Source organism: Ictidomys tridecemlineatus, chromosome 12 (genome assembly GCF_052094955.1).
Source record: "Ictidomys tridecemlineatus isolate mIctTri1 chromosome 12, mIctTri1.hap1, whole genome shotgun sequence".
NCBI lineage: Eukaryota > Metazoa > Chordata > Mammalia > Rodentia > Sciuridae > Ictidomys > Ictidomys tridecemlineatus.
The window spans coordinates 87067965-87088152 of record NC_135488.1 but is presented as its reverse complement, the minus strand read 5'-3'; the positions used below and the strand labels follow the sequence as shown (position 1 = coordinate 87088152).

General features: G+C 37.5%; 1 protein-coding gene across 3 annotated transcripts in view; it reads right to left on the bottom strand.

The window, feature by feature from the left end:
- Thada (THADA armadillo repeat containing) overlaps nucleotides 1–20188 on the bottom strand; it is a 314607-nt gene that overhangs the window by 158206 nt on the left and 136213 nt on the right. For all 3 annotated transcript variants that reach the window (XR_013429010.1, XR_013429011.1, XM_013358268.4), the window contains exons 27-28: nucleotides 10469–10558; nucleotides 9185–9316 (exon numbers count right to left, since the gene is read on the bottom strand). Coding sequence is in view for 1 of the 3 variants with exons in the window: in XM_013358268.4 (XP_013213722.3) it covers nucleotides 9185–9316; nucleotides 10469–10558 (222 nt within the window). In the remaining 2 variants the exon portion in view is untranslated. The remainder of the gene's footprint in view (nucleotides 1–9184; nucleotides 9317–10468; nucleotides 10559–20188) is intronic.

Here is a 20188-nt window from a genome sequence, read left to right as displayed (position 1 = left end):
AAGTGGTTAATATACATGGTCAGGCCTATAGGCTGTTGTTCTATCTCACCAGCTAGACTGGATATTCTTTTGAGGATGAAGACCTTTTTCTTTACTTAGCATTTTGCCCAAGACCTAACACCACTAAGTACACAAGGAATGTTTAGCCAACAATCAACTGATTGGATTCTTTTAGAGTGAATGACAGCAATAGGCCACAGATTATCATCATTGTCAGAAATTTCACCTAAGAATGAGATTGTTTGCAGATCAAATCACTTGTTCTAACATGACCTGAATTGGCCTGTTAAAGTAACAGATAACATTTAAGAAAAGCTGGTCCCTACAAGTTTTGTTTTTCTAGCTTGTTTTGTCAATGCATTCCATAAGAGGTGAACTCCTCATTCCTCTTGCTCAAAGACATACTTAGAAAAAGGTCTTAAAGAGATCTGGCATCAGAGATGAAATTGGCTGGGCCCTCTCTAGGAACCGAGAGGGAAAAAAAAAAAAGTTGTTGTGTCAGACAACAGAGTATATTTTTATGCAAACAGCCATAGAATACAAAAAACATGATTTCATTTCACATGCTGAACCTCAGTTACTGCTACATGGAATTCAGAAGGCCATAAGCACAGCTCTACAAATAAAAACTAGGCAGAGCCATAGTAAGGAGGCAGAGTAGGCAGTTGCCCAGTGTGATTCCACCAACACTGAGAAAGAACCTTCCAAACGCTGCTTCTATGTCTTCTTTATTTAAGTCCTAAAATGCCATCACCAAAGTCTCATGGCTTTATTTCAAATATATGTCCCTGTGATACAATCAGCTTCAAAGAAACTAACACTGGGGTCATTGACATGTCTGTGAGAAAAAAAAGAGTGGGCATAATTTAGTCTATAGGCAAAGAGGAAAAGTGAGCAACTGAAAACCCCTTGAGCAGAAATGAACATCTGCACCTTGACATCTGGCCCAAAGCCTGGCCTGGTGTCACATAGTCACACTACTTAAACCGAGAGGTCAGGGTTTCCAGACTGATGAGGTAGCAGGTTCCTTCTTTACCAACAACTCTTAGCAAATGAGGATGGTGTAGGGAGACTCATTCCCTGTACCCTGTTTCCCTAAGCCTCCTGGAACTCAGTGGTAACCACAGGAAGGGTGGAGTCTGGGAATTTTATGCTGGGTGGAGAAGGATATTCTACATTAACAGTACTGGGAAAGCCCTATTCTTGGGTGTTTCTACTTTTGTAATGGGCAAGGCTTGAGGACTCTGCTACTCTCTCTGCAGGTATCTCCATTCAAACAGTTCCTCTGGTAACTTTGGACCACAAAGAGTTATCTATTTCAATCAATTCAGAAAACCATCTCTAACTTCTCAAAGACTCAGATGTTTCTTATGCTTCTCAGAAAACAAATGTGGCTTAAGCCAACATCTGGAATAGAGAAAAATATAGCAACCACACACAAAAAAAAGATAATTAAATTAATAAGGAATGCTTTTCAGACATAACATCACATAGGCCAAAAAAATGTTTTCAGAACAAAGTTATAGAAGTTATTTAGAAGTTAAATTTAGTGAATTAATTCCTGGAGGGCACCATTTAGGAGCAGATCACCATAACCTTGCAGGCCACATTAAAAACTGCACCCCTTTCTTTGGGAAACTGAAGATCCATTTAAAAATCTGCAAATATGCATCAAAAGTTTAAAGGAAGACTCTATCATGTAATTCACTGCCCATTTAGAATCTACTAAATTCCGAGTGGTTCCACTGTTTTGAAATAAGACATCCCAAATAGATGCCTTGGATGGTCATCTAACCCAAATATAGACACACTAGAGAAATCCTTCAGAAAATATTCTCAACAAATGATCAATTTTCTTCAAACACTATGGACAGCTCAGCATTAGGAAAATTATGTCCTTGATGGAGAAGGCTGACTTTCACAAAACTCTTCTTTATTTTAAAAGCTGAAATCTCCAACTATTTTATCGAGAAGGAAAAAAAAGAAAAAGAAAGAAAGAAAGAAATTATGTGCCTTCTGCCATATGGCGGCCCCTCAAGTATGTAAAGACAATCACCACGTTGCCTCTAAGTCTTGTACATTCTAATGATTTCCAGATGTTTAGCTTCCTCCTTATGTTGGTCACCTCCCCTGGATAAATATTAGATTATCAATGACCCTTCTAAAATGGGGATCCCAGAGCAGAATAATAAACAGAATAATATGGGGTTTAGTTTAAGCAACAGAATTCAGGGGGATTATTGCCTCTGCTATCAAAAAGTGGCAATTGTCACACTACAATTGTCACAGGTCACAAGGAAATCCCATTCCACAAGACTTTTTTGTTGTTTACTTTTCATAAAAACTTCTATGAAGCCAGATATCCCTCATTTTGCATTGTATGATTTTTAATTGAAAAAATCAGAATATGATACATATCTCTATTAAATGTTATCTTGATAGTCTCAGTCCATCAATCTAAAGCTATTTTAAATATTACTTTTCAATTATGGACTATATCAGACATATAAACAAACAAACAAAAACAACACATCACAAATTAAATGGAAACTAGAGTATATGGCTTCTCAATTGAACCCTTCCCCTCCAGCCACACAGAGGTAACAGCCACACAGAGGTAAGAGCCACACAGAGGTAACGGCCACAAGGCTGAATTTGTGTTTGTCATGCCTATGCTTGAAAACTATTCTGAATTTCTATTCCCTTGCCGGTAATGTTTACTTCACACACAAATTTGATAAACATGCAATCTAGTCTGTTTTCATTTAAGTAAATCAAATATTAAATAAAGCTGCACTGTATATCTCCACCAGCCTAGTAATCCCATTAACAATGAGGTGACTCAGGCATGACTTATTCTTAGGGAATCCTTACTAGTTCTCAGCAAGTGATACATTTAATGATCCAGTCTGATATCAACACAACTGGTTTGGTCATTAATAAAATATTTTCCTTGCTAGTGAAAAATCCTTCTGTAGGCCCTAGGCATAACATTCCCATCCTACACTTCCCTCAAATTACTGACATGATTCTGGGCTCACTTGCACCTCATTTATCTGGGTACAGGCATGTGGTCTCACTCATAGGCCACGATGTCTCTTTTCTAGCAGTTTACCTATATCTGGCTTCAGGAGTTTCTAGTTTATTAGCAGAGACATGCCAAAGCAGGATGAAAAAGTCTGTTCTCAGATTTTGAATGTTCCCAACACAAAGAAACATAAGGTGGTGGATACGCCACATACCCTGATCTGATTATGAACTCTGTATACATGTATACATGTATTGAAAGGATACACTGTTGCCCTACGTAAATTACATATACACATTTATCAACTGAATGTTGAAGAAATATTTTTAAGGAAGTACCCTCTCTCTCCATCATACTATCAACCCCTTCCTCTCTCTAAAATTTTTCTTAATAAGCAAACTTAGGAGCACTATTTCATAAGCAGAATTATTTATTCCCATCACACAGATCTATAGCCTGAAGCACACGGGGCTCTCCTGCATGAGTCTTCCATTCAAGCTGCATTAACCTGAGAGGATTTTCCCACCTGTTTTGGCTTACTTATAATTCTATTATTTTGAACAGAAAAATTACCCCCTCTCCTACTCTTATCAATCCAGGCTTCTCTCATATGGCTCTAAAACATGCAGCAGGGGACAGAAAGATGGGCTTCCACAGGAGTCCCTAAAAAGCAATCAGGGGAGAGAAGTTTACAGTCCAGGAAGGTCTCAGGTCACAGGCTCATGAGGCCAGAGCAGACCTAGGTAACAACCAAGCCAATATCTTAATTTGACAGAAAAGGAAACAGGGTCAAAGAGGGGAAGTCACAATATAAACAAAATGTCAGAGCTTATATTAGAACATAATACTCCTCAAAAGCCAGGTAAAATATGAAACTTATCAGGGCCTCTTTTCTACATAACTAGTAACCAGTGGGATACAAAATGTGGCTCCAATATAGTAGGACTAGCAATCCCTTGTGTACTTCAGAGATACACAACTGCTCAGACAAAAAGTCACAATTTCAAAATTTGATTCATTTTTACGTGACTCTGTCTAGCTCTGCATCCAAACCTGAACGAAGTATAGAAAGGTACCACAACCCACAAAAAAACACAGAAACCCCATAACTATTTCTGTGTGCAAAGAGATTAAGATTTACTTGGAGAGACTAAGCACTGAGCATGACAGCACATTACAGTTGTGATGAATGGCAAGAAAAGAGGTTTAATGACAAAGGCTATAGAGGAGGGGAGGTGATCCGGAGCTGAGATGGTCAGAAAATGAGGACTTTTCTGACTTCCAGCTCAGCAGTGCTGTAGCCACTCTGTGCTTCTTTATTTCTCTGTAAAACAAATCTTGTCCTTTATTTATCTATAAGGATGCTGGGAATATGGCCGATAGAAATGTGATGTGCAATCTTGAAGGAGAGTTTCCAGTGTTACAATCACAAATAGAAGGAGAAGTCAGCTACTGTCTCCTGCAAAAGCCCCAACACACTACCGTGGAAAATGAGCTGTTTCACTTCATAGCCTGGGTAAGGACTAAAGTGATAACTTTCAAAGAAAACAAAACAAGAGTCAATATTATTTCCCAATGACACAAGCTTAAAAGAATCAACTCCTTTTTTTGGGGGGGGTGGGGTTGTAATCTTGCAGAGGTTTTTTTGTTTTGTTTTGTTTTTTTAACCATATGATTCATTTTTATTTTTTTTTTAGTCATACATGACAGCAGAATGTAATTTGACATATAGTACATACATGGAATGTACATACATCAATCATAATGTCTATTCTATTCTGCTGCCCTTCCTATCCCCCCTACTCCTCCCCTCCTCTCCCATCCTTTCTCTCAATTTTTATATTCCCACCTTCCTCTCTTATAAGATTGGTATGATCCAAAGGTTCCATGAAATATTTTTAAAATACATAAAACATGTATTTTTCCATTCTTTGTCAGCTAGATTTTCATACTTCATCTAAACAAGTTTCTACTACATAGGTCCCTATAGGTAATTCCTATACCATGTGTTTAAGACTGTATTGCTATTTGTACTTTAGTATTTGTCAGAAAAAGAGTAGATTTCACTGAAAACTTCTTTAAGAGAACAATGACTAAAATGGATTGGGAAAAAGAGGTGCTGAAAGTCATTTGTAATGAAAATAAGCCCAAAGGTGTAGTGTTGAGGGTGGGAGGGAAGACCTTTTAAAAGCACCTTCAAAAGCAAATGAAAGGCAACGACAGAGTTTCTCCACAGATATTAATCAGTTGCTGCAATTTCAGTTTTCAGCAACAGAGCCACTTTCCCAACTGCCCTCGCTCCCTCAAACAGATCACCAGGCTGTTGCAGAGAATAAAGAGCTTTGTCCAAGTGTCACAACTAGTAAATGGCAGAACCCGGACAGAACCCAGTCTTTTGAGTCCTGGGTCTTTGCTCTGTTCAAGACTCCAGGATCCTAGGTTTGGGGCATATGTGGTTTCTTATAGTTCTTCAAGGGAAACTTGAAACTTGCCTGTGAAAAGGAATTCAAAGATGCATGTCAGGAGACTTTTTAGTCTCTGAAAAGACTTCTAGTGTCTAGAAAGCCCCAGACAGTGGGCATTAGTGAGCTGTGTCACAAAGCCAGTCACATTTCCTTTGAAAACATGAATTACTATACTCTGTGGTATTTCAACTGAAGGGTGAATAGTCCTAAATCAGCGTTATCATATTAATATGGTAAAGGACTGCGGACCTGGATCCAGCAAAACATCAGGCACATAAAATACACTGGATTAAAGAAAATTTGTAAACAAGATGTTGGGATTAATATTATTATTTCTGTCCAAGATGTTGCAACAATTATAACTGTGTGCATGCACGCACACACACGCAACTAGAAAATCCAAACCAGAGATTTCTAAGATTTCAGTCAACAATAACAAAAACCTTAAGCTTGGATATATTCTTTTTTTTTTAATATTTTATTTTATTTTTTTTAGTTCTCGGCGGACACAACATCCTTGTTGGTATGTGGTGCTGAGGATCGAACCCGGGCCGCACGCATACCAGGCAAGCGCGCTACCGCTTGAGCCACATCCCCAGCCCTTGGATATATTCTTAAATGTGGAACAAAGGACTAAAAATACAAATGGTATTTAGCAATGCAGAGAGGATAGAAATAGCAGGTAAGCATACATAAATCAAGGGAAATAAAAGCTGTTGTTAGGCTTTTAATCATCTTTGCATTGTAGGATTCACTTTAGTATGGTCAAAGCAACTGTGCAACTCCCACTAGCTGAAAATTTTCTCTTTAGCTAGATTCAGAGTATCCTTGGGTCTAATGAGAGCTCTTCCAAGTACTTATGTTCCCATTAATGAAGCTATCAAGATAAAACACCACGTATTTCCTATGTGTACATCCATATTTTCAGCAGCTACCCCAAATCAAAACTGCCCAGTCTTCACCAGAACCACAAACATTGCTTTGGAATAATAGGATTCACAATCAATCTTTTACATTCTTAATGAGTAATGTTCTCAGAGGTCATTAAGTCAAATGTGTGCAGATTTATCAAATTTGCTATTTTTTAAAGATCCACTTATAGTTCATCTCCCCAGTGAACATTTTGGGGTAGCATAGGTTGTTGCTATAGCAAATTGATGCTACTCAGAACTGGGTATTCTAATTTTAATCTAGGCTCCTTCCATTTACCACAGTAGATGGTCAAGGGACAAGAGTGTATTTGGCCATGGACCACCATCCCACAGATGTGTGTCTGATTACATATGGCTGATCAACCCAATCAACTAACCTTTAGTACTGGAAAAGCAAAATGAGGAGCAATCCCACCAATGGATACACCCTGAAAACGACCTGTATTCAGATGCAGTGACTGGGGACATAGTCTTCAGTCTCTCTTCATTGCATAATATTCAAGCCTCACAGGCACATTCAAAGTGGCTTAAGTGCATGGCAACTCAAAAGGGAGCTGGTTATTCTGGTGTAATAGAAAAAGTACATATAATACTCCTGACAAAGCTCTGCACTCTTGGGTTCAAATTTCAACTCTGCAACTGGCTCACTCTCTGAACCTCAATTTCCTCGATGGGAAAAATAGGAGTGAAAACTCCTCCTCTAGAAGTCATGGTAAACAAAATGCCCAGTGCCTGGCAAAAAAGAAAAAGAAAAAAAGAAAAGCAGGCTTTTTTCTAATGACCTCTCTGCTCAGAATACATCTTTGCTTATTCTACACTCCTGAGTCAAAATCTACTTTTATAAAACTCCTTAAATAGCCTAACCAAGTACATCCAAGCGTGACCCTACTCCTGTCTAGTTTATTAAATGTCTCCATGTACATGACTCTGATGTTTAATATCCCAAATGTAATCTTGCTACTCACAGTGTGGTCCTTAGACCAGCAGTATCATATTACCTGGAAGTCAGTTTGAAAGGCAGATTTTCAGGCCCATCCCAGACTCTATTGAATCAGAATTCATGAGATTCCCAAGTGGTATCTTTATAACTTAAAATCTGAGAAACATTGCTTTATGACACACGTACCCTCAATGAATCCCAGCCTACTAACCAACTAAAGAATCCACTGCAGAGCTTCTCCTCTGGTGGTACACTATAAATCTGTATTCAGGCAGAAAGCAACTATTGACTACAACATTTTCATCAGGACAATATGATTAAAAACTTCTTACTTTGTGTCTTTTTAGTTTTTTTTTTTAGAAAAACACACTAAGTACAGTAGCTCCAAAGTAGTATTTAAATTTTCTATATTAATGCAATTTTGTTGTATATAATATTTGCTTTGAAGATAATAAGTAGTATGTGAATTCTGATTATATGTAAACAAATAAGTTTAGAAAGATATTTTTAATGCAGTAATTTCTGGTTTCCAGGATCCAACACATCATAGTCTGATAGTAAAAAAAAAAAAAAAAAAAAAAAACTTCTGCAAACAATGTTTTCAACACAGACTGATGACCAAGTTCTATGGCATATTTTTGTTTCTAATGTACACTGGGATTCTCTGCCTTTCCCCCTTACATTAACTTTCTAAAACTATATCTTGGGTTTTTTTTCCCCCAGATAGTCATAAAAGGGAACTTGAAAGTAAAACTGACCACCCAAATTCCTAAAATGAATCACCAAATGCTAGATGAGGGAGACTGGTAACTTTGTATATCAGGAAACAAAACGAGCTTGAGTGAGTCATCTCTGTGATCAAAGATAACAGAGCCACAGCCAGGCCTTGTTGCAAACAAATGGCCACAGCAATCACACGTCAGAATCTCATGTTTAATGGTTTCTCACATTAAACTGCGTAAGTCAGCTCTGTGAAACCGGAAGTGGAACCCAGAGTACCACATAAATAATAAACACACTCTGTTGAATTTGGTATTCTTATCCTTTTGCTCCAAGTCCATTTCAATTTTCAGTGGATACAATAAAATGAAGTTGCCGTTTTGTCAAGAAGTAAGCAGAAAGGTATAGTTAACCAGTACTATAGGCTTCCAGAGTGTTTCTCAAGAAAATGTGAATACTTTTTGAAGGCCTGCTTATTGTGGTGTTTAATCCAAAATGAAAACTGGGGCCCCGAGCTCCAGAAGCAAGAAAGCCTGTTTCTGAATTCCATGCATATTCTATGTTCATGTTTCTTTTTCAGGCACTCCAAGCTTGAAGGAGATGAGTGGGAACTTGTACTACATGGCATTGCCATCAACAAGCCACCCCTGCATGCCCTAGCACATTCCTCCAAGTGAAGAGCCAGGTGTCCTGATGTCCTCTTGAACTGTGAACAGGGGCTATATGCCAGGAGCAAGTCTGCACCATGCTGGGTGAGCTTAACACAGGGATAATGCAAATACCCAGGCTATGTTTTTCAAAAGAGTACCTTGTATCAGTACCACACACCCATTAGCAGGCAGGTATCCAAGGAAAACACTACTTACACAGTGGGTGCACCCATGAGAGAAGAACCTTCAGCTAAAACACTGGAGGGGAGTCTGGGGCAGGGGCAATAAGCCTCCTGCTCCTGTCTATACAAGATACTTCCCAAGGTAAAAAATAAACTAATTAATTAACATCTCTTATTATATAATAATTTCTGAAATAAAAACAAACTAAAATATCCTCACAAAATTCCCATGATCACCCCCACTATTTTCACGTAGGATGATACTACCTCATAATGAAGGGAACAAAAGGTGCCATGCTGAGAGCAGAAGAGGTGCCATCCATCGGGGAGGGGTACAGTCTCTCTAGCACCAAAAGTAACAAGAACATGCTTGGGTGACGGTCCAATTGCCCCAGATCACTGAAAAAAAAAAAAAAAAAAAAGTGGTTTTACACAAAAGATCTGAACTTTAAGTATTGAGCCACTATCTTCAAACACTTTCTCATTAAGTAATTAATTAATTCTGTATATGAAGTGAGACTCTTTTGAGTTTTCCTTTTTTTTCACTTTTTTCTCCATTCCTTTCATATCTTCCTAGTATTCATCAAAAGGGAAAAAACTCCAGGAAAACTCAGGGATTTGGCTTTTGCACATGATTTTCTTCTCAAAGTCAGTCATTTGCTTAAGCAGAGTCTACTACTCTGTATGAAATGTGAAACTTTTGGTGTCCAAATGTATTTAAGGCATGAACATACTAGGGCCAAAGTCTGTCTGCACAAACTACTAATATGAGGAAATGTATCATAAACAGAAGAAAACTCATTGATATAATTTTATTTTCCTATTACAGACTATTCACATATATTCACACAATATGCAAACACCCCTGGCAGAATACAACGGCACATGTTCTAATGTCCATACTAAAAATCCCACAACCACTACCAGTGATAGGGTGTGGTTGAAAGGGCAACGATGAACTTCTCTATCTGCCCTGATGAGACTGGAAGCCCTCTTTTTTGGGGGGGTCTGGGGGGTGGTACTAGAGGTTGAACTCAGGGGCACTGGACCACTGAGCCACATCCCCAGCCCTGTTTTGTATTTTATTTAAAGGCAGGGTCTCACCGAGTTGCTTAGCACCTCACTTTTGCTGAGGCTGGCTTTGAACTCTTGATCCTCCTGCCTCAGCCTCCTGAGCTGCTGGGATTATAGGCCTGTACCACCGCACCTGGCAGAAAATAACTCTTAACAGAAGAAATCATCATGGGCTTCTGAAAAACTAGTTTCTATGTAACACTGAAAGAGGATTCAATTTAACAAAATTTGACATAAAACAGGGTTTTTAAAATATCGATCAAATATAAAAACAGGATTTTACATAACTTTTCAGGTACAAATCTACTATAGAGAGCCAGGCAACATAATATAATTATTAAAAAAATACCATTTTTTTAAAAAACTGTCATTTATAAGGAAGAAGTTCATTAAAAATTATTGCCTAGGAGAAAAATCTTGATTAATAAAGTACTTCACCCCCTAACTTTACTTTGCCGCACCCTTTCATCTTTTTACCTGTCCACTGTACTGGCTACAGCTTCCAGCTGTTTGAGAAGGAAGGGATAGAGTTCTGGGAAACGAGAGAAAAACTCTCTGCCTGTCATTCTGTGGAGAAAGAAAAAAGATCAATTACTATCATGTATTTTCCCTGATCCATTCCCCTCATATACACTTTAAAGAATAATAACAAAGGTCATTTGTTTGGATACTTAATGCAAGTTAAAAACAAAACCTATAGCAACTTAAATTTAACAGAAATGATACATATAATTTTGACTTTGGACATGTTTGGATTTGTGGACTTCTAACTCCAAATTTACGATTACATATATTTATTTTTTTTAAGAGAGAGAGAAAGAGAATTTTTTAATATTTATTTTTCAGTTACCGGCGGACACAACATCTTTGTTTGTATGTGGTGTTGAGGATCGAACCTGGGCCGCAAGCACGCCAGGTGAGTGCGCTGCCACTTGAGCCACATCCCCAGCCCAGATTACATATATTTATAAAAATTTAATACTAAGTCTGTCAGGAAGAAATACTTAACATGTGAAAATGCCACAAGTTTGAGCAATTGATTTGGACTATGTGTACAGTCAAAAATATGATTGATGTTGAGTCAGCTTTGGTGATAAGGGTAGGTTCTAGAACAAGGTTTCCCAACCTTGGTACCAATCATTTTGAACCAAATAACTCTATGTTTTGGTGGGCAGTGGGGGGCAACATCCTGTGCACTGCAGGATATTTATGTCCTGTGCCCTGCAGCCTCTGTGGTCTCTACCAAATAGATGCCAATAGCATGACACTCTTCCTTCCAATCATGACAATCAAAATATTTCCAGACATTGCCAAATGTAGTCAGTGAAATAAAATGGTCCCTGACTGAATGGCAATTATCAAGAATATAAGTAACAATAAATGTTGGTGAAGATATAGAGAAAAAGGTATACTCATACATTGCTGGTGGCACTGCAAATTGGTGCAACCACGATGGAAAACAGTATGGAGATTCCTCAGAAAACTTACAGTGGAACCACCATTTGACCCAGTCATCCCACTCCTCAGGATATATCCAAAAGACCTAAAATCAGCATACCATAGTGACACAGCCATATGAATGTTTACAGAAGCTCAATTCATAATAGCTAAGTTATGGAACCAACCCTAGGTGTCCTTCAACAGATGAATGGATAAAGAAAATGTGTTACATATACACAATGGAATATTAGTCATAAAGAAGAATGAAATTATGGCATTTGCTGGTAAATGGATAGAAATGGATATTATCATGCTAAGTGAAATAAGCCAATTCACCCAAACCAAATGTCAAATGTTCTCTCTGATATATAGATGCTGACTAACAGTATTCAAGATTTTTGTTCACTTTAAAAACAGGTTGCTTCTTTCCTTTCTTTTATAGTCATAAATATGCACTGCATATACTTTCTCCTAGTTTGTAGTTTGCTAACTTATTTTCTTCCTAAAATCTTTTGATAAGCAGAGGATTTTAGATATTTGGTAAAGTCTAATACTTTACCTTCTTTTCCTCCCTTTATGTCTCATGCTTTTCATGGCCTAAGAAATCTCTGCCTACTTCAAAGTAAAACATTTCTTGTTTTCTTCTAGAAGCTTTATGGTTTTAGCTTTTATGTTGAGGTCTACAATCCATCTAAAATTAACTTTTGTGTATAGGGTGACAGAGAAGTCAGGTTCTTCCCCCCCCCACCCCCGCACTGGTATATCATGTTTTTAAGAAGATGTTCCTCAAACAGGAGAGGTGTGCTGTGCTCATGGCTTAAAAGATTTAATATTATAAAGATGAAATTCTCCCCAAGTTGATTATAAAGACAATGCAATTCCAATAAAAACAGTAATGGGTGTGTGTGTGTGAGAGAGAGAGAGAGGAGAGAGAGAGAGAGAGAGAGAGAGAGAGAGAGAGAGAGAGAGAGAGAGAGAGAGAGAGAGAGTGATCTAACGAAAGCAGATTCCAAAATTAATATAGACACACCAAGGGATAAGAATTAAGACAAGCAAGATAATTTTAAAGAATAAGTTTGGAAGACTCACCAATCAGATAGCCAGAAATATTAGAAAAGTTTAGTAATTAGGACAGTGTGGGGACAATTTTTAAGCCAATAAAAAAGGATCAAGAGCACAAGGACAGACACACACACGAAAACTTGATTAATGGAAAAGCTAATACTGCAGATTAGAGAAAAGGATGGTAGGGTAATAGATTATCTAACAAAATTAAAATTGGATCCTACCCTCTTACTACATATAAAATTAAATTCCATTGAATTGAAGACTCAAAAACAGCCATAAAGTAAAAGAACAAATAATAAATGAAGATTTTTCCCTATTTTGGAAATTTATGGCTCTGTCCTGATTATTCCTGGCCTGCTTCTTTTTTTCCAGTAAGGATATCCTGAGATAGCTGGTACATCCTCTGCATACTCTAGCCAAAGGGTGTCCAGAAGACTCAAACTTCATTCTGTTCAACCACATCTGAATTCTCCCGAGGCTAAGTTCTGTATCATAAGATAATAACCACTTTTTTGAGTACGCTGCTGATTCATTCCTTGATCTTTGGTGGCCCTTGTGGGATAAAGTGGAGTTTTATAAAAGTTTCTTGCCCCTCTTATACCTGACCATTCCAGACAAAAAGCCTTGCTGCAGTAGAGAATGATGGGGGAAAGGTGAAGCTACGAAGTGGGGCAGTTGATTCTCTGGAGGTAGAGGGAGAACAACTTTGACACCTGGGAGGGGAACATCCCTGACCCTAGAAGATACAACAGAAGGAAGAATGCCAATGTTCTGTGTCATTTGAAACTGTTACAGGAAAAAAAAAAAAATCAGTTTCCAAAAAGAGAAAAAGCAGAAAACAGACATCGTGGAAGAAAAATTTTAAACAGAAGCAGCAAAAAGAAGCATCCTCTATAAAGTCAGCTGTGTCACACCATATAAATTCCTTGCTGGATTTAGAGTAGCAGGTACAGACGCAGACTGCAATGAGAAGAAAGTGTAGGGTTCTCATGCATATAACTAAGAACACAAAACAGAAACTCTGTAGCTGGCACTTACACCTATATTATGCAATCAGGAATAATAAATATCTCTTTTAATTTTTTTTTAGTTGTAGTTGGACATAATACCTTTATATTATTTTATTTATTTATTTTTATGTGGTGCTAAGGATCAAACCCGAGCCTCACAGGTGCTAGGCGAGAGCCTTAAAGCTGAGTCACAACCCTAGACCATAAGTATCTTTAATAATTTAAAAAAAAAAATAAGAAAGAAACTGCCCCTACAGTCTTCCTCACTTAGGAAAATGCTCTGCTATGTCTCTCCCAAACTGTTGTGACCACTTTAAATTCACCTGCTGGGTCTGTCATCCTCCATCTGCTCACAATTTGACTTCCTTTCCCCTTAACCTTACTGAAAAATCTATCAAAAACTGTACATAATGGCCCTGCCTCCAATGGCTGACCCTTCTATGCAAAACACCTGTCAAAAACTCTGGATGTCTTCCCCTTTTCTGAGGCCACCACTCAAGCACTGTCTGAGGGAGGTGAATGCCTCTCAGGTGGTGGTATAACAAAACAAGTTAGACATACCACCTACAAGCAGTATCTCCAAATCCAAAGACTAGAATTAATTACTTGGACTCACTTATAAACTTTTTGTTGTTAGAGCTTGTTGTTAGGTAATGTTGGAAGGATCCTGGAGAGCTCCAAAAAGTCCAAATGCTATCTTTTACAGGGGCATCATGCGTGTCCTGGGATTGTAATTCTTTTTAGAAAGCAGGCATTAACTTGCCTCACTCCTCAAAATATGCCCTTAGGTGCAGTTGTAAAAGACTTTCAAATGTTTAAGGGAATGCCACCAGTTGATCATGTGCCCTCCAATGATTGTGAAGATGACTTCAAAACAAGGCCATGCTGGTCATTCAAGGAAGCTTCCTAAAGATGTAAGTCGCTCAATTTTTACGCATACTACTATGAGAGTCCTCCAATTTAAAAAACATGTTTTTTTTTTAATTAAAAAACAACATATTTGTCATCTGACTTCAACTGAAGTCTTCATTGTACCTCAGCTGAGGTCACTCAGGTTTGCTTCAAATCATGAACAGGATTCTTATGGATGAAAAACTGTCCTTGACCTCCAATTTATACGTTAAGACAAACCCTGTGCAATCACTGATACATTTTAAGCTATCTGGATTAATCCTTGGGCTAAGTGGAAAGGTCAATACAGAAAATTCAAGAGAAAACCAAAGACTCTGTTGGCTTATTTAATTTGTGCAACTGATTGGATCTGAGATGCCGGTGGGCATGGTTGATGTTATACTGAAAGTTATACTTATCCTGCTGCTTGGAGCCCTGTTGACAGTAACCTAAACGAAATGTTGTATGAGATAAAATGAATGGGCTTAGTCCCAATTTGTCAGTTAAATTAATCAAAAAAGCTGACAGCATGACGTACTCATGGGAAAATTCTGCAAAAATCAAGATAGTATAGAAATGAGGGATGGATAAAATTGAGAGAAAATTCTCCTTACTATACATCTTGAAAAGTAAGGCAGTGGCTACTTATGTTTTGGACTCTATTCAAGGATGTTTATGTAATGAATAGCCTTAGGAGACAGAATATCTCCATCTGGAGCAAAGGGCAGACATGTATACTACCCATTATAAAAGATTCTGGTTCCTTAACTCTGAGATCCACTCCTGTGATGCAACCTACTGAGCATACAGGTATCTTCTGTCTCTCTTCTTACTTCCTGTGGTCACTGGAGTTCAGGACACTAACATAAAATTGCTGACCATATGGAGGCTGCTAAGACAGCAACTTAATATTATGAAAGTTAAAATGAAGAAAATTAGTAATAAAAGCATTTTCCTACATTCCCTAAAAAACCTGCATTATATACGAACAAGTAATTGATGAAAAATAGTTCCTCTATAAAAGAATTCTGCCAGGTGCAGTGGCCCATTCCTATAATCCCAGCAATTGAGGCAGGATTTCAATTCCAAAGCCAGCCTGGACAACTTAGTGAGATTCTCAAAAGAAAAAATGAAAAAGGTCTACAGAAGTAGGTCAGTGGTAGAGCACCCAGTACTGGGAGGGTACGGGTAGAGGGGCATCCAGCTAATAAATGTTGAAAGAAAATACAATTATACAATCATCATTTTACAACACCTGATAAAAGAAAAAAAAACTAATGAGTCTAGGCAGAGATTACTGATGGACACTAAAACTATTAAGTGAAAGGAATTTTGTAAAAAGATCAAGATGACACAATCTGTAATAAATCCACTGATCAACCTCAGCATTACTAAAAATGCCATATGCATCTAAAGGGTTCATGAATTAGGAAGCACACATACTATCTAAAAAATATTTTGGGTACAGTGGTGCACATCTGTAATCTAGCTGCTCCTGAGGCTGAGAGAGAAAGATCTACAGGTTCAAGGCCATCCTCAGCAATTTATTAAGACCCTGTCTCAAAATAAAAATTTTAAAAAGGCGGGGATATAGTTTAGTGGTAGAATGCCTCTGGGTTCAAACCCCAGGACAGTGAAGAAAAGAAAAAAAAATTTTAAAGACTAAAAGCGATGTGTGGAAGTTGTTTTGGTTCCTCCTCATCCCAATAAATGAACTGTAAAAAGATATTTATAGAAAAGGGAAATTTTGAATATTAAGGAATTATTAACTTTGTTAGGCATGATCATAGGACGGTGGTATTTCTTCTTAAACTTCTTTATCACTCATTAATACATAATGAGCAAATTTACAGGAAAAAAAAATGACATGGATCTGCAATCTCCTTTATGGGAAGGTAAGAAACAGGGGAAATAAGATTGGCAAAATGTTGCTAACTGCTGAAGCCAAGTGATGAGTATGTAAGGGTCAATTATACTACTCTCTTCATTTTTACATATGTTGAAAATTCTCATAATAAAACTGTTTTTAATTAAAAATAAAAGTCAAGTCACAATTAAGGAGATAATTTATAATAAATGTATCTAAGAGTTACATAATTAATACCCAAAATATATAAAGAACTTTAGGGAATCAATAAGCAAAAAATGAACTCAATGTAAAGATGGACATACCTATCGAAATCACAACTCACAGAAGAATCTCTAAGTGCACTTGCCCAATAGAAACTCTTCATATACAACTAAAAAGGTCAGTGGACATGTCCTCTTGAGGAATCAATTATTAATGTCTAAGGGAATAAGCCACTTCTTAGTTGCCTGGTATCTTTTTTTTTTTTTTTGGCCTGGTATCTCTTGATTGAGACAGAAAAATAAGCAATTGTACATGTGCAGATCATATGATTCTCACACTTTGATTAAGAAAGTGTCCTGATAGGTAACTAGCTCTGTTGACCACAATACTGCCATGAAAAAGGGCTGCAGAACTACTATTGAAGATTGAAGTCATTAAAACAACTAAAACAACTAACTCAACTAAAACAGTTGAATTAAAGCTAACTGTCCCAAATAGTAAATTAGTTCATTCAGATACCTTATCAAATATTTACCAACTAGTTTATCTTGGAAGATAGATATATATATAAAGAAGGTATATTACTCAAAGGTAAACATTTGGTGGATATTTTAATTATTTTAGAAGCTAAGTAGGATTTTGACTACATTTTTTCAAAAGTACACAGTTGTATCTCAGTATTCATGGTGGGTAGGTTTATTTCAGGACCCCCACAGGTCCCAAATGCATAGATGCCTTATATAAAATGGCATAGTATTTGCATATAATCCATGTACATCTTTCTGTATTCTTTAATTCATTTCTAGATGATTAATAATACCTCATACAATATAAATGCTATGTAAATAGTTGTTACACTGTATTGTTTAGGGGCTAATAGGAAGAAAAAGCCTGAACATGTTGAGCACAGATGCATTTTTCCCCAAAATATTTTCATTCCATCCTTGGTTGAATACATGAATGCAGAACTTGTATATACAGAGAACCGACTATATACTGTTAAAATCATTGTCACCATGCTAGATGGCATAGGACTTTCAAGAATTAACTATGCACTTATCAGTGTTTAAGGAAAACCAAAATTATTTTCTAAAGTGAATTTTAACTTCACCTGAGCACTCTGAGAACATAGGAGGTGTTCTTCAAGACCACCATTCTTAGGTTCCTCCATCCTGTAAGAAAACGTTGACCCTATTTCTGGTTCGGCTCACTTGAAGGACCAGGATTCCATTTACTACAAACAAAAGAGCTGAGCTCTGTGTGCTTGCCAGGAAGCATCATCTCAACTCTGCATCTGCCAAAAGCTCCTAAAGACTTGGCTAAATATTTATATACTGTGCCTGAAAGATAAGTAATATTAACAATTCTGTGTATTATAAAAAGCCCCAAGAGGTAGAGGACAGGGGGATATTGTTATCTAAGGGACTTAATTCAAACTTCACTCATCTATAACTTTCAAATCCAAAAGTCTACAGCACCTTGAATACAGAGCTTAGAATGATAATCTGCTAATAACAGATTCCAAGTAACAATGGCTATATTCGTTTTTATGGCCACACTGAGTGCAAAGTCACTACTTACAATAGTGCTTCTTTGTGGACGTAGTTCAAAGGTTTGGGGGTGTCTATAAGTCTGCCTTTTTTTTTTTTTTTTTTGTACAAGGAATTAAAACCTGGGAAGATTACCACCAAGGGACATTCCCATCCCCTTTTTATTTTTTATTTTGAGATAAGGTATCACTATGTTATTGAGGCTGTCTGCAAACTTGCAATCTTCCTGCCTTATCTTCCCAGAGAAGCTGGAATTATAGGCAGTGTGACCATACCTGGATACAGGTCTGTAATACAGTCTTACTTTAAAAGGCTAAGATCATGGTACCATTTTAGGTCACATATGAATCTTTCTCCTCTGAATCCTGACTGTTGTTTTTCACTTGCTACTTAATTAAAATTATCATTAGATTGTAATTTTCTCACAAAGGTAGCAAATATTTTTTAAAAGTACCTACAAGCTTCCTATTGAGCACTGTGCTAGATCCTATGGGAGATAACTAACAATATAAGATAGTTACTGCTCTTGGAGCTTAAAATCTGTTTAGAAAACAAGATATGTATGTCAGGGTCAAATGAATGATGTTTATAATAAGAGTTCAGAGTTGGAAAACATATCATTGGGGGTGAAAAGGTTAGGGAAAGTTTTGTGGGAAAGAGGGAAAACAAAATGAGCCTTGAAATACTAGTAACAATGAATTAAAAACAAGATAAAACAGAGTGGGTAGGCCCAGCTGGATGTAAGACAAAAGGACTTTGTGACAAGAGAAGGTAGAAAAGGTAGACTGGCAAAAGTTTTTTAAAAATGTGAATGCCAAGCTAAGCAGCGTCACTTATGTTTTACTGGCTTTGAAAGTTTCCTTTGTAAAAAAAAATTCTAGTTGACATAAGAGTTGTACAAATTTATGGGATACAATGCAATGATTCATTACATGTGTACACTATGTAATGATCAAATCAGGATGATTAGCATATCTATCCATCACTCCAAACAAGTTATTTCTTTATGATGAAACATTCAAATCCTCTCTTCTAGCTATTTCGAAATATGTATACATTATTTTAACTATAGTCATCTTACTCTGCGATCACATACCAGGACTTATTTCTCCTATCTAAATGTAAATCTGTGCCTGGGCTGAAAAGTTTATGAGCAGGACACAGAGAGACAAAGAAGATGGATGAGGCAGGGAGAGAGTAGAAACCTGCCGACCCAACAGTCACTCACTAAATGTTTACCTTGCTACCTCAACTATGGCTGAATTTCTGAAGAAGACTGGAACTCACACTTCCTCAGGTCCCTCCTGATACACAACACAATATTACATAAATGCCACTGGGCCAGAAAATATTTTGGCAATAAATGAATAAATAAAATTAGAGAAGAAAAATTTTCTAACATGGTTGATCTCAAACCTAACCTTCAATGTCCTTTTATTTCTCTCAGTGACTGTTATCCATCCAGTTGCCATCTGACTCCCCAAGTCAGAAACGAAACGCCCCATGCACAATCAACCAGCATATCTTGCTGCTTCTATCTCCAGAGGGTCTGTTGAGTCAACCTCTCTCCCTCCTTACTGCTGCTGCCCCAGATGCTATAATACCCTTTTTGCTTCCCACCACCGGCTTCAATGTAACTCTGTTGTGATAAGAGATCTTTCTCTAAAACACCAGGAAGGAAGCCAGAGAGTGATTTGGGGTCATGTTCACTCTTACAACAACTCACTCTTTGGAGAATGACCTTAATCCTTTTTGAGGGCAGTACCCCCAATGATCTCACTCTAAGCTCTACCTCTTAAAGGTCCCACCACCTGTAAACACTGCTGCAGTGAGGTCCAAACTCCCCACACATGAACCCCTAGAGGACATGCTCAAACCACATCCAAACCATAGCATCTGGGTTAGGTACCTGTCCTTGGTTTTGCACTGCAACTTGTGCTCTCCCCATCACAGAACTTGCAGCATGTCATACACTGAACTTCCTCTTTGTTTGTGTATTTATCCCACCAGATGATAAATTGTGCCCAGGCAGAGATTCTAACTAATCTTTTTTCCACAATCTCTCTGAAACTAAGTATGATGTCCAGTTCACAACTGTATCCAATGCAAACTTACTGCATGAAGCAAAGAAAAGGACAGAGTCCTTAAGACAGACCAAGAGAAAGGA